This window comes from Coturnix japonica, chromosome 4 (genome assembly GCF_054131305.1).
Source record: "Coturnix japonica strain WE chromosome 4, WE-NBRP24, whole genome shotgun sequence".
NCBI classification, from domain to species: Eukaryota; Metazoa; Chordata; class Aves; order Galliformes; family Phasianidae; genus Coturnix; species Coturnix japonica.
Window position 1 is genome coordinate 8888180 of NC_140666.1, and position 14861 is coordinate 8903040.

The following is a 14861-nucleotide window of genomic DNA, read 5'->3' on the forward strand; positions in this document are numbered from 1 at the left end:
GCCAAGCATAAAAGCACAGCCATTCACAGAACAGTGCTGTAAGTCTTCGTTTCAGACTGGTGGGTAGTCCTGTTGCAGCTGTGGGAGTAATTTTAGCATGAGAAATGTAAAATTGAAGTGGATGGAAATCGTGTTTGCTCTGTTATGCTAAACTGAAGAAAAACAGAGGGAGTGCAACCAGTGCTTGTGGTGTTGTGTTAACACGGTGGAATGCTTAACTAATTGGACTAATTACAGCAGGTGGGAATGGACTGCAGAAGCCGTGCTGGTGCCAGAGCAAGTGTATTCCTTTATGATGACAGTACCTGGGCATGGGGAGAGATGGGCAGCTGAGCCTCAGCTCTTGCTGGGTTGGATGCAGCTTTATGGCTGAGATGGAGACTTTGGAGGATACAAGGAGTGGTTGGTTGGCTTCTGTCCTACCCATGACTGTCTTTGGTCTTCTGGGAGTGTTGTGAAACCGATGCTGTTTGGTGAAGGTAACCATTGACAAGCAAATGATTACTTTACAGAGTTACAGTTCCCACTCTATAGAAATATTTGCATGTGTTATGAACTCAGTAGACTCTGCTCATTTTCCTTCCAAGAACCTTTCTGAAATGGCAGTAAATCCCTCCCTGTAGCAGTAAGAGATAGTGAGGCTGTTTGGATTCCGCTGTGGAAGTGGCTGAGTGCGGTGTGAGCAGCTCTTGACCTTGGCCTTGTGTTGTGGGTGGGGCTGGAATCTCATCCTGACGTCACTGCTCCACAAGTTGTGTCTGTGTGCACTCTGCTATCTCCCTTCTTTGGGTTTCTGAGGCAGTCTGACTCTTGCCATATATTGTGCAAACTGCCTTAGTGTGTTTTAAGCCTCCTGCAATACTCAGTACTTATTTTCTGGAGCCCTGCAGTGTAGGAGGAGCAGCAGAGCCTGGGTGTGCAGCATTGCACACTGTGAGCAGCAGACCTCACACTGCCTGCAGCCCCTCTGCCCCACAAAGGGCTGCCTCCTGCTGGGGGTGGTTGTAGGCACTCTTCCCATCAGTCCTCCACTGCTGGCTCATCACTGTGTCACCGCCAGTGTGTTCTGAGAGTCCTCTTAAAAGGTCTCTTAGAAACCAGTTGGAAAATAGATCATTAAAGGTACCATCATTGCAGTTCCTACTCCAATACCTGCCTTTTATGTTACATTTTTCTTGCATTTTTTTTCCTCTATAAAGAGGAAAAAAAGGGCAAATTGGCATCTTTTTATTACTGTGGGCATTCCTGGCAGATGCTTTCAGCTCAGTGGGCAGTGAAGGCAACTCAGGCATAGGAGCACTCTGCAGGCTGTGCCACTCCATCTCACATCTCAGCTCTGTTGTGCCCTCCAAGGAGCAGCTGTTGTAACATCAGTCTTCATACATGATGGGAACTGGAAGTCAGAGCTTTCCCGAGTGCAGACCCCCGATGGCAGCAGAGTTACTGCAGGGTTAACTTTCAGTGTGTGCCTGTTCCCTCCTATCCCCATCTCTGTGCAGACCTGTACAGTGTGAGGCTATCAGAGAGCCCTATCTGCCTGTGGGCACACATACGAGTACCAAACACAGGTGTATGGAGCTACGGTGGTACTCATATGACTTTTCTCAGGAGGAACTCTTAAAAAATATGTTATGTTGTCTCATGCCACTCAAGCCCCAATTGCTAACTCACTTTGCAGCTTTAAATAATTAAGCCTCAAAAATATTCCAAGGTCTTTTTGATTCCTCCTGTCACCACAACAGCTGTTCCTGTGAGTCCCTTTTGCTTATTTCCTGCCTGAGATACACAGCAAAAATAACAGAAAAGCCTTACAGAGGGAGAGAAATTAATTCTTTTTAGATTTCTAATTGCATGTAGAGGAGAATGAGGGTAACAGATACTGAAGGAGAGGTCCAGCATTGCTGGAATCCCAAGAAATGCAGGATGAAAGAGACATTTTTAGCAAAGCTTTTGTATCATCCTGTTGTTTATTTCTTAGCAGCATTTCATTATGGCAGCAGCCAGAGCTGAGCCCCATGGTGATGCTGGTTGGGCTGTGGTGCTGCCAGGGCCCAGGAGGAAGTGGTGATGCAGCCTGGCCGTGCTGGGCTGGGAGAGTGCTGGTGTTTAGGGGTAAGGCAGAGTGCTGGGGGGGGGGATAAGACAGGAGGTGTTTGCTGCATCTGCCTAAACCAGGCAGGAGAGTTGTAGCCAGCACAGAGAGGGAGCTGGAAGGGAGCTCTGAGGGTGAGGAGTGGTGAGGAAAGGCTCTGACCCAAAGGGAGGTGGGTACGGTGCAGCTCTCAGGCACAGCCCTGAGCACAGGGAGTGATGGGACACAGCTCTGACAGGGGATTTGGGTAGTGCTGTGTAAGGCTGGGGGTTTGATCTGTGATCCCTGTGGGTCCCTCCCAATGCTGGATATTGACTGATCTCCTCCATTTGATCAGTAATTCAAAGCCCTGGAAATTGAGCTTGTTTGGAAAGGACAGATGAGTCACAGATGCTGATTACTACTGGTAAAAAGATGACAAATGACTCAAAAGTTTTGTTTCATGCCTTAAGAATTAGGGATAAAATGTCTGTTCCAGTTATTAACAACATGTAGGTAGGATCTGTGTAGCTCTCTAAGGTGGAATATAAAATAGCATCATTTTTGAAGGACAGAAATGACAACAAGATTAGAGGACAGAGAAGAGCCCGCGTTCTGATCTCGCCAAATAATTGTGCCATTTCATACTTCACTTCTAAGGATTTTATTACATTCGGATGCGCTCTAGTAGGCACAGCTGTCATGTATGTGAAGAGCACACTGCTCCGGTGTGTTGTGAGCAGAGCTGGCCTTTGCTTGAAATTAAACATCCCTATTAGTTATACATGGAACAATAGCATCAGCCCTTCAAGAGCTGTCTGTGTGGCCAAGTATTTTCCAGATTGTGATATGGTTTAAGTGAATCAAATCTCTACATCTGTTCCTAAGGATGTGCTTTTTCTCATTTGCAGCCTCTCTCACCTCAGCCCAGTTTGTATCTCTTTGGAAGCTGAACAGAAGAGAATGGGTATTCTGAACCGAAGAAGCTGCTCCTATTGCCAGAGTTGAAATATCTAAACAAAAGATTATGGCCAGGCAGCTGCTCTGGTGAGCGAAGTGCTGGCCTTGCTGCAGTTCCCTTCTGGAGATGTTGGTCCTTGAGCTCTCCCAGTGGAAGCAGCATTAGTACTGTCAGGAAGCGCTGTGTGTGAGCACAGATTGCACAGATTCCCTGTTTTTGGGATCGCTGTGACCTGTGAGGCTGCCCCAGGGAAGGTGTGGGGCACTGTGCCTTCCAGCATTGCCTCAGGGCTGTGTGAGCGCAGGTCGGCAGTGCCGGCAGCTAGAAATGCCCGAGGAAATGCAAACTCAAGTGGAAAATTTGGTGATTGGGACAGACAAATAACACACATATCTTTCCTTAATTAAACCTTGATCTGGCCAACCAGATCTGGTCTTCTGGCCTGAGCTGCGTGTAGAAGGGCAGAGCTGCCTGCATGCCCTGGGGACAGCACACAGGTTAGCCTGGGACAGGGGCTGCCTGCCAGCACTGCGGTCTCTTTCCCTGGGATCTGTGTTGATGCTTCACCCCGTGGGCCAAGCAGGGCCTTTCCAATTACAAAGATCTTTACACAAAAAAAGCTCTGGCACTGAGACATTCACTCTTAACATAACATTCACTCCTGTCTGCAAGTATTCAAACTCCAGAAACTACAAGCACACATATTTTCAACCAGACAATGGCAGTGACCTATTGGAAATAAGAAGCCAGCCAGCAAGCCCAGTGTTTTTACAGAAACTCAATTTTAGTAAATAACTTAAAATATTACTACTTGTCATGCTGCCTGGACATGCATCAGCTTGCAGTTCTGAAATCACCTCTCCTATCCTTTGCCTTCTGTGTAGCAGCTTCCCATCATTATCTGATAGGGCAGCAGTGCGGCACATCACACCGTGTGCCAGAAGGGAGGGGGCAGACTGGCAGCAGCTGCCAGGGAAAGACTTTGGGCATGCAGGTGAATAAGGAGATGTGACAGGGCTGGAGTTCTGTTGGGATATGCCTGGGTTGTGCAAGGGCTGCAGAGGCTCCTTGTGCTTTCCCAGCAGAACTTGGAAGAGGTTTTGTTGAATGTGGGAGATAGGGAAAGTGGCAGCAGGCACAGAAGACCCTGAGCTTCCTTGGGCTGTGTACCTGCTAAGGGCTGCCTTCTGTCTCCATCCTCGTTTCCAACCACCCAGACTGAAAACCCCAAGTAGGTCATTCAGGCTGCTGAGCAGGTGAGTGGAAAATAGGAAGCTCAGCAATCCAGTCACTAATTTCTAGTATACAATCAGAGCTGGTAAACACTATGTGTTTTACTTCGGGTTCTGATGTTTGTTTCCAGCATCTGCTCACCAGCTGGACATCCCTCTGGCCATGGGGGCCATTGCAGCACAAGGAGCAGATGATACTCCCAGTGCACTGCTGTGACAGGGAGGAGGAGAGGTACAGTGCCTTTAGTCCTGGGATGGGTATAAACAGGAGCCTGCTGGGACATGTTCAGAGCAGTGCTTGACATTTTCAGCAGAGAATTCTGACTGGCTTAGTAGTAAGATGAATGAGGAAGGCATCCTGGAAGTGATTTCAAGCCAGCTATTGCTGGGGATTCAGAGAGGGAATGAGTAGGAACTAAGAAAGGAGAAAAGAAAAGGTTTTGAGTTTGATGGCTTTGTAAAAACTAATCTGTTCCAATTAGGAATCAAAAGGATAAATTCATCTGTAGCGGTGTGACAACAATGACACAATGTTGGATCAACTAGCTTAGTGAGCACACAAAGTAGCTTAATGAGCATGGATAAGCCTTTTTACAGAAGCCAAAGTCACACCAATGGAGCAGCCACCAGTGCTGGCCATCTCCCCTTCCCAGGATGTGCTGTTGGAGTACCTGCACTTTGCCATGTGTTGTCACATGTGTTCCTGGGGTGAAGGCAAGAAGCACAACCCTGTGTGCTGTTCTGTGTGTTAGGAGCTAGGCAGGGCTTTCTAATCTCATGCCTTCTTCCCGATCAGCCCTTGGCTTATCACAACACAGAAACGTGGGGTTTTGCCATTCTTCCAAGTGCCATCAGCTGTGCTCATCCTGACCTCCTTAGCTGACCCTTCCCTTATCCTTGCTTTCTTCTCTCTGCAGGCTGGAGGCTGGCCGGGAGCACATCCTGCCCATTGACTATTACTTTCCACCTCAGAAGACGTGTCTGATCTGTGGCGATGAGGCATCTGGGTGCCATTATGGAGCCCTCACCTGCGGGAGCTGCAAAGTGTTCTTCAAGCGGGCGGCTGAAGGTAACACACATGGAGAGGAGGGTTGGTCACTCCCACCTCCCAGTGCTGGGTTTCTCCAGCAAAGCAGCCTGACTCGAAGGCTGCCGAGCTCTCCCACCTGCAGGGAGATCATTTAATGATGTGTGCTGAAGCATTTGCCACATTGTTTGGTTTTCATTCTGTTGGAAAAAAGTCAGCAACCTTACTTAATTTATGAATCTTCCAAGCCAAGGGGACAGATACAAGAGTGGTGGGGGTGAAGTGTGGTGGATTTCCAAGGTCTCTTAAACTTGGAGTACCTTAAATGTAAGGGAGAGCCTTTGAGTACAAATTGTCCTTGTTACATGTCCAAACTGTTTTGCACTTTGCACGGAGCCCCATTTCCCTTCCTCCATCACTCATGCTGGGAGTGGCTCCTTGGAACTTGCCAGCACTGGTTGAGGGACGAATCAAGGCTGTGCTGCAGAGGACAGCATCCTATTGCCACAGTACGGCCATCCAATAGCAATAATAGATAATGGTTGTCATCTTTTCCCATGTAAATCATTTACAAGCTTGTCTCTACACCAACTTTGTGTAAGGCCAAATGGATTGGCTGTGCATCCAGAGTAAATAACAGATGCTTGTTTAAGTCAGCAAGTAATTGTTGATTTATAGTAAGTGGAGCCTTGGCTGTCTGTCAGATACATTGCTGAAGAAACAATCCCTGTTGGTGCGATGCAGCAGCACTGCTCCTCCTACACTGAGCTCTACCCTGCACAGCACAGCACTGCACAAAGGAGGATGTGGAGGGAAGGCATGCTACAGCCTGCCCTGTTTGCACTGTTCTTAAACCATGCACTGTGTCATTGTTCCCTTTCTTGATGGTCTTGGATTGTGAATTTTAACAGCGTTTGCACCCCTTTCTGCTTTCTCGAGGTGTTGCGGAGGGTTAAGGTATGTGGTTGCTCTGGGGTACAGCAGTGGTTGTGTCAGGTGGGGTCCTGCCCCCTGCACTCACAGCAGCAGCACCTGTCTGCTCTTTGCAGCACGTAAAGTGGAAGTGAAATCATTCTGCTTTTGTTTCATGGGCAGGCTTCAGTTCCTTCAGAGTGGATTTTTGTGTTGTCTTTATATGTGGCAGATATCTCTACATGGAATAAATCCCTGTGCTGGGGATACTTTCTTCTTAAGGATGGCAAGCGCTGAGTGCCCTATTTGCAAATGTGGCACAGCACTGAGGAAGCAGAGGGGTGGCAGCTGTGGGGCAGCACCATGCTTCTGGGCTCGGGCTTCAAGTGGCAGAGAGAAGCACAGTGACAGCCTGGATAAATGACAGCAGAAGATGAGGGAGCTGAACAAGAGAAGGGAGCCACGGCTTGACAAGCAGGGAGGCTGTGGCACCCAGCTCCTGTGGATAGCAGGGCTCAGTCCTGGGGCTGCAACTTCCCACGCAGCTTCTTGCAGCTTTGCTCATATTTGTCCGTCTTCCCTGCTTCTGTGGTTGTTTTCAACTTCAGAAGTGACATGGGAGGTGTTTTACAGGCATAATGGGTGGCAGTTTATCTACCTAGTCATGGGGCAGGTGCAGCCCAGTGGTCTTCAGCAAAGCATGCAATCAATGTAAATGAATTTTGCTTACTGAGTAATTAGATCTAAGGAGAGAGGGGCTTTATTTTGCTCTGGGGTACGTGGATAGCATCTTTATTTTGGGGAATAGACAGTAAATCAGACTTGTTTATAAATATTGTATGTTGCTGGTGACTCTCCAGCCAGACGTTTCCTAGTTAAAGCTGAGTACCTTTGAAAGCTAATACTTTGTTGTGCTCCTATGTTTTGCAGCCCATAAAGTGAATCTCTGAAAACCTTAAGGCACTTTTGGAGATATTTTACAATGGCAAATTGGAAAGCTTTGCCAGTGCTTTTGTTTCCTTCCCAATTCTGGTGTCGTTAGCTTAGGAAAGGTCAGAGAAGCAGCGTGATCCAAGTGAAGATCAGCACAGAGAGATCACCTTGGAGAGAACAGGGAATAACTGGATGCATAGGTTTTAGTTTCATCGCAGTCTTTGCCCAGTACAGTACTGGACTTATTTTGCAATAGTTTAAGGGTTTTTAATAAGACTTTATGGGCATGCACTGGCTTAGGGATTAGAAAAGGAAGAAGATTTTTAAGAGATGAATTTGACTTCCATCCTGAAACACACTGAGTCCATCCAACTCTTTGAGAAAGATTCTGGGAGAGTAAGTAGAGAAGAGTATTTTCCTGATCTCTTTCTGTCAGCTGCTTTGATTCACAGACTCTCTTAAGCTTTGCAGGTTAAATATAGGCAAGCTCTTAAACTGCTGCTGCAGATTCTCCAGCTCTGATGTGGACTTTCCCCACTTGCAGCCCTGACCGCCTCATGTTCTGTAGTCAGAAATGGCCTTCACCTCTACCTGTCCATCACCCCACTTTGACTGGGGGCTCAGTGTCCCACCAAGTTCTGTCAAACCACTGCTGCAAAGCACAGCCACAGCCCACAGAGGGCTCCTCCTCCTTATTCCTTCTCCTACAAAACTGAAGATTTGGTGAACAAGAGGCACAGCCAGATTTCATTTGTCCTAACACAATGTTGTGCAGATTTCATTTATCCTAACACAAATAGGAAGGGTATCGCCCTGCACAGTTTGGATGGCTCTGTGAGTTAAGCTTTGGTCCTGAAACAGGCAAGTGCTCCGAACACATCGCACTTCAAAATCAATCACCATCAGAGAGAGCAGAACTGAGTTTTCCTCGAGAGATTTCCCTCTGGGAGTTCCTGCTGTGCTATCCCATCCAGGAAAGGAGTTACTTTTCCATACTCTGCTCTCATCCCTGGGAAATGAGAACCTTCCTCCTCTCTCCAGGACTGCAGGAGGGCTCATGGCCATCTTGGCCAGCTAAGTAGCTGCCTCAGCTGCAAGGACTGTGACTCCACAGGCTGCATTCTTGATGGGACAGGGAGCTAAATTAACAAACAAACAAACCCAAAGCAGATTTGGCAAATTTCCCAGACAACTAAGAGCCAGGCTGCTCTGCATTCTGCTGTCACTGCCTTTTGTGCACTGTGCATGTGTTGACCTGGCAAGGACTGGCCTTTCACCAGAGAAATATATCAGAGCTAACAACTGTTTCTTTGCCAGTTTTTGAGGTGGCTGTGAGTTGAAATGAGCTGCTTTCAAAGACCATCACTTTGTTTTACAATTACTTCTTCTCATTGCTAATCTGACATTGCGTAAAGGATTTGGGTCTGCAGTAGACTACAAAACCATGATGTTACTGCCTCAATGTTTGGTTTCTCATGACCCTTTGGGTATTCTTACCCTTAGAAGTCAATGGAAAGAGAAGAAGGTGGAAGGTGAAATCACAGGTACTGCTGACACTTCTGCTGCTCTCCTCTCCCCTTGCCATCCAAGCAGCCCAGTGCAGGGCTTCCCAGGGGTGTCTGGTACCAGTGCCACTGGGTGAATACTCTGCATGAGTCTGCTAGCCAGCAGCTGCTCACTGTTGCAGACTTCACTCAAGCAAACTGACAGCTCTGCTCTGGTCTAGGAGCAGTCGGACGTGGTAATATGTGGAGCTTGAGGCAGGCTGACTTCAGGTCAGCTGAGTTAAAGAATCACAGATTTGTCTTGTTGCCAGGGAGTCAAACAACTGCACATCATACAGCAACAATCCAGCATCTCCTGTTGGATTTAAGAATTCTCAAATATACCTTCTTAACTGTGCATAGTCCTAGAGCTGTTTGATTTTAAGGCTTGTCATTTAGCCCCATCTTGCAGCCCTCTTCTCACTGGATTGCCTCCTAAGCTCAGCTGTTACCTGCACATGCTGATAGTTTGCCAGTGCCTGCAGCTTCCATGCTTGTCTATCTGACTGGTGATTGTTCTCTCTGGTACACCATTGGTTTTGGTTCCCTGGAGGGCTTCCCTCTAGCTCTGCCAGAAGGCAGCCCTATGCAGAGCCAGCATGCCTTCCTGGCTCCCTCAGACTGCTGGGATCACAGCCCCAAGACGGGGAAGCTGGGAGGGGTTGTGCTGCATCATGATGGACACTTTGGTATTCCTCAGTATTGTGGTAAATATGGGTGAATATTTAGAAAACTACTTTGCAAAGGTAGTCTACTAATAGTGGCTTGTTATTAATTACTAGGAATTTTATACCTGTGCCCTGTTTAGTCATTTCCAATGGGAACATAAACTAGAAGTGGCTCTGGTACCCAGCCTACCAGCTCAGCTCCTGCTATGTCCCAGTTTGTGGCAGTGATTGATGCCAGAGCTCTCATGGGGAAGCACTGCGAAAGAGATCCTGTAGTTCTGTGAGATGCTGCGAGATCTGCTTTCTCAGAAAGCCTGGCCTTACTGCCAGCTGTTACAGTTTGGTTTATGCCCTGAAACATGAGGATCTCTCTCATCCAAGAGGTATTTAATGGGTTTTCACATTCACAATTGTAAATCTTACTCCAGATGTCTACATAGGTTACTTTGCTTTCTGGAAGAGCACCAGGACCAGCAATTTCTGCAGCGATGGGCTTTTAGTTAAATCACCACACAGTTGTACACATCTTTCTCTATAAATCTTGATTTTCAGTTGAGAATGGAGAACTGCTCTCCTTTCCCTCCCTCCACTTCTGACTTAACTGCAGTCTCAAGGGATGGGCATCAAAGAGCTCAGTAGAATCATCTTTCTGCCTGGAAAAGGAGTGAGCCAGAGCCATGAGGAAGGGCATTGCCAACAAGTACTGCAGAGTTGTGCTGCAAAGTAGGGAACTGCTGCAGCTGGCACTGGCCTCTGTTACCTTTGTAGCTTCATCTCTCACCTGCCTGAGAGCAAATATCTGGATCAGCAGGGGAGAGGAGGGCTCTTCTCTGGGAATACACACCTGAGGCGGCATCAGGTGACAAGTACAACTGATGCTGATGAGCTGCCAACAGCCTCTTTGCACAGACAGTGTGGCTGGTTGGTTTTGCTAAGAGCAGGGCCTCTGGTTGTGATGGGAGGGCTTGCTTGAAGTTTAGACCTGTGCTTACAGATCTGCAAAGTGAGAGCCTCAGATATGCAGTAATTTAAGAGAGCATCTCTGTCACTGGCCAGAAGGAGAAGGAGAAAAAATTCATTCCAGTACTAACCTCAGTAAAACAGAAAGATAGCACACTTATCTTAAACAAAGAATTGTTGACTGCAAATGTTTCAGCTTGTTCTTACAACATGAGAATAAGATTCTGAAATTATTAAAAAAAAAAAAAAAAAAGTCTTTGTATATAAAAGGCAACTTAAGATTACTGAAACCAGTCGGTATTCACTGGTTTGTGTTTGATGGCGCCTTCTCATTCAGATGTCTGTGCTGTGCTTGGATCGCTCAGCAGCTCATGTCTGTGGCAAACACTGCTCAGTCCTGGCTAGAAAAGAAGCTGCCATAGGTGCTGCAGCAGCAGCCCTGGGCTGCCCGTGGTGGGAAGCGAGGCAGAAGCTCAGGGTTGGCTCAGGACACTGCCTTAATTGGGACAGTGACATAATGTGGACCCTACCAGGTCATGGGTTCATGTTTCAAACCTTGTCCACTCTATCCATGGCTGGAATAGGAGTTATCCAGGCTCCCAGGTTTTACAGTTGGGGAAAAGGACCCCTTTAAGTCCCCAGGCATTAGGACAAGGTGAGCAAGCAGCTGATTCTCACATAAAGCAGAAGCAGACACATGAGCAGTCTTTCCATTACCATTTGTTTCCCCATTTGTTAATGGCTAACAGCTTAAAATAAACAGTGCAAGACTCTATGTGTACAAATAGCAGAAAACTGTATCTGTCCCAAAGAGCTGATTCTGTGAACCAGTCAGCCAGCTCTCATAGTTTCACCACAAACACTGTGCTATGATTATTGGGCGACATATTGACTGGGGCTTCAGTCTTGCATTCCCTGAACCCACTGGCAGGGAAGCAGAACTGGGGTAGAGATCCTGCAGTGTGCACCTTGTTGTGCTTTGTGCTCTGAGTGCTGAGGCTCGCTGCCTGTGGGGCTGTGGGCACCTGATGTGACCCCACATCCTTGCCATGCCAGCAAGCAGGGCCAATACACTGAGGGGCAGCTGGGGGTTCTCGGTCACCTCATCTAGGAATGCCCTTGGGCTGGTGGCCTGCTGTCCTGCCTGGCGCCTGGGATAGTGTGAGGCCTGGCTTTGCCGTGTCCTTGTGGGGTGCAAGCAGCTGCTGTTCTTCCCAAGTGCAGCCCATCACAGGGAGCCTGACCTCTTGAAGATTTTGAGCTGTTATCATGGCAGCGATGCTGTAGTTTAGACTAGGGAAGCAAGGCAGGACAGGGGTAGGAGCCAGGAAGGATGGCCAAGTGGCTCCTGGCACTGCCCCATGCCCTTGGCTGAGCTGTGAGGCAGCCATGCTCTGCCCGGAGGTCCCAGCCCCAGCTTTTAGACACCTGTGGGAGTTCTGATGGCCAATAGAGCCTCCCAGTATCAGATACCATTGTGAGACAGGAATCCTGTAGGGAAACTAAAGGGGAAAGAGAGCAAAATCAGCTTCAGGCTCTCCATGCCAACGCCTGCAAAAGTAGAGCATCCATTCTTGTTTGATGCAAGCACGTAAAGAGGTCAAGTGGAGAGAGGATGGCCTCAGCACCCAGTACCTACAGCATAAAAATAACTCAAAGTAACCCAGTTTCAGCTGAAGTTGTATATTACTCATTGTCCTCGATGAACTGCTGAAAGGGAGGATGGTGCTTGTGTTCTGTGGGATTTTGTGCAAGCTGCTTCCGAGGCCTCTCTGAGTGCCCTTAGCACTGATAATGAGCAAAAGGGAGGGGGAATAAGAAGAGGAGCTGATGAGAACAGTATTGAGAGCGGTTAGCAAGCTATCACATGCTGTTGGTAAAGCACTCTTGCTCCATTATTTCTGCAACCTTAACAGCTAAGGCACTGAGGATGGCATCATCAGTTTTTAATGGGAACAATTCTTAGAAGTTCACATGTACGCTGTTGTTTCAGCTCTTGGGCACAGCCATGTTAGCATACAGAGTCTGTTGTGACATCGAGCCTTATCATTATTTTCATGTGATGCTGTGATGATTACTGGTTACAGGTACCATTTTGCAGGTGGAGATGGATGGTGCCAACCAGAAGATACAGATATGCAATTTCAGAGTCATGGGCAGTGTAGGAGGCATGGAAATTTCTGTGGGCACCACCATTGCCATGATTGCAGAAAGCAAATGATTTCTTGGAACCTGGAGAACAATGGTGAAGCAATAATTGATGCCAATAAGGTTTACGAGTACTGTGTAGCTGGAAATTGGCCACTTCTTTTCTTTCTCTCATGTTAAGACATTGTGGAGGTGTGTGTGGGAGGTGGGGAATCATTAAATAAGTGAACCAAAATCAGTGCATTTTCAGAGTGGTTGCATTATTCAGCCTCATCCTTTCAATGAATCTCTGATGAAATAGTATTTTAAGTGGAAAAAAAAAAAAAAAAAAAAAAAAAGCAAACGCTTGCAGAACAATAAATAGCATTAAAACTCAATATAGCCTGATTTCCCAGTTAATCTGCTCCTACAGAAGCTGTAAGGCATACAGCTCTATTATACACTGAGCTGAGCTGGGTTTGGTATGGCATGAAGTATATCAGACAAATCTCGATCCAGTAAATGTGTTCAGACTTGATACAAAAACAAATTATGAGTCAGATAGGGAAGTTCTTTCCTGGTACATGTAGCAAATGGAGCAGTGAAGAAAATGAGATGAAATCTGGATTTCTGGTGGCAAGTGGGAAGATGAAGCTAAGATACCTGCATGAAGTAGCTTCCTCTGATTCTCTTTAGCACCCTGGCACCCAGTAAAGTGAGGCCCACAGCAGCAGAATTTTGGGACAGCAGCTCCTTAAGCTATGAGCTCCCCAGCACCAGCCTGTAAGCTTCAGGCAGCAAGTCCTATTAGAAGGAATGGGCGGCATCAAAAGTAACTAATCTCCAAACAGCACTGCGAAGGGAATCGTGAATAGAAGAGGGACAGCTGCTCTCCAGGCACTCAATTCTGCAAACTGCAGAGATGTGCAGCAGCAGCACCTGAGCAGCTCCATGGTCACCTGCAGCATTCTGGAGACTCATTGGAGGGAAAGCTGCTGTCATTAAAGCAAAGAGCCAAGCAAGAGATGAATAACTTATGAAAGATGCGCAAAGCATCCTTATCTTAGTTATGCTTCATTAGGTTTCAGTTGTTAGTTGCTAATTAGTTTGTAGCAGAAATGCTAAGTTGTGGCCTCAAACAGTAATGGAGCACCTGGCGGGAGGACAGGGCTAGCCCAGGGGAGCTCAAGTGCATGCAGTGTACCTAAGTGATGGAAGGAATGGAACCAGGATCCATCCCTTCCCAGCCCTCACTTAAGGGCTGGCAGTGGAGGTGAGGGTATTTCTCTGGAGATCTCTGCCTACCTGAGGCCTTCCAAAGGTAAGCAGCTTTTCCCCTTCATTTCTGTGTCCACGATTGCTGTATTTGAGCTTGTCCTCATTTACTGCAGTCAGAGGCTTTACCACCTTGTCATTATTGCTGTGCTTTCCATCACATTATAGAACTACATATTTCTACAGTGCTGGACAGTGCAAAAGCGATTCTCCTCTTCTAAAAGGTAATCTCTGTAAACCCCACATAAAGATGCATGGTAGCATCTCTATACCAAGCAGATATATCTGACAGTGAGCCCCTTTAGTAGCAGCAGCTGAAGAAATGTGTTGCTTTTTTTCCCCCTACTTCCATCAGAAGTTTTCTGGAGTGACCCAAGAAGTTGGCACTGACACGGTCACTTTCTTGCCTTTCTCTGTTTCTTCCTCTGACTAGAAGGCAGTGCCAGCTGCTCGAAGCTCACTGGTGGCAGCACTCTGCATGTGGGCAGCCAGCCCTGTGGGAATAGGCTGTGCTCGCTGTGCTGTGCTCACTGTGCTGGTTAGGAGCCATCCCTGCAGCCCAGGAGAGCACTTCTGAGCATCGTGTGCTGCTACCAACTTCTGGGCTGCAGAGCTGTGAGAAAGGAGAGGCAGTTCTGAGTAAAGCATCACAGCACTGGTGGAAATGCAGCAGTGCTGTTGATTGTAGTGAGAGCCCAGTGGATGCTGAGTGATACTGAAGCAATGCGAGCCCATTTCTCTTTTTGCGTCTGGTCTGATTGGTGCCCACCACCCACATACCATTCCTTCTGGTGTTTCTAGGTAAGCAGAAGTACCTGTGTGCTAGCCGGAACGACTGCACCATCGACAAGTTCAGGAGGAAAAACTGCCCCTCCTGCCGACTGCGGAAGTGCTACGAGGCAGGGATGACTCTTGGAGGTATGGATGATGTCTGTTGGTTCCTGTTGTGTGGGGCAGAGTGATGTGCTAAGCTCCTTCTGCAGCAGTCAGGGAATGTGGGAGTGAGGCTGACAGAGCATTGGGAACTTCTGGAAACAGCTGCACACTTCTAATACCCAGAAGTTAACTTATTACATCTGTGTTTCAGTTTCAGGAAGCATTATTTTTCCTTAATTTAAAACATCATGATCTGAACTGATGCCTCAGCAGCC

General features: G+C 47.5%; 1 protein-coding gene across 1 annotated transcript in view; it reads left to right on the forward strand.

Annotated features, from left to right (window-relative positions):
* AR (androgen receptor) overlaps positions 1-14861 on the forward strand; it is a 47123-nt gene that overhangs the window by 16068 nt on the left and 16194 nt on the right. The window contains exons 2-3 of the mRNA XM_015860019.2: positions 5182-5333; positions 14512-14628. Of these exons, the coding sequence (XP_015715505.1) occupies positions 5182-5333; positions 14512-14628 (269 nt within the window). The remainder of the gene's footprint in view (positions 1-5181; positions 5334-14511; positions 14629-14861) is intronic.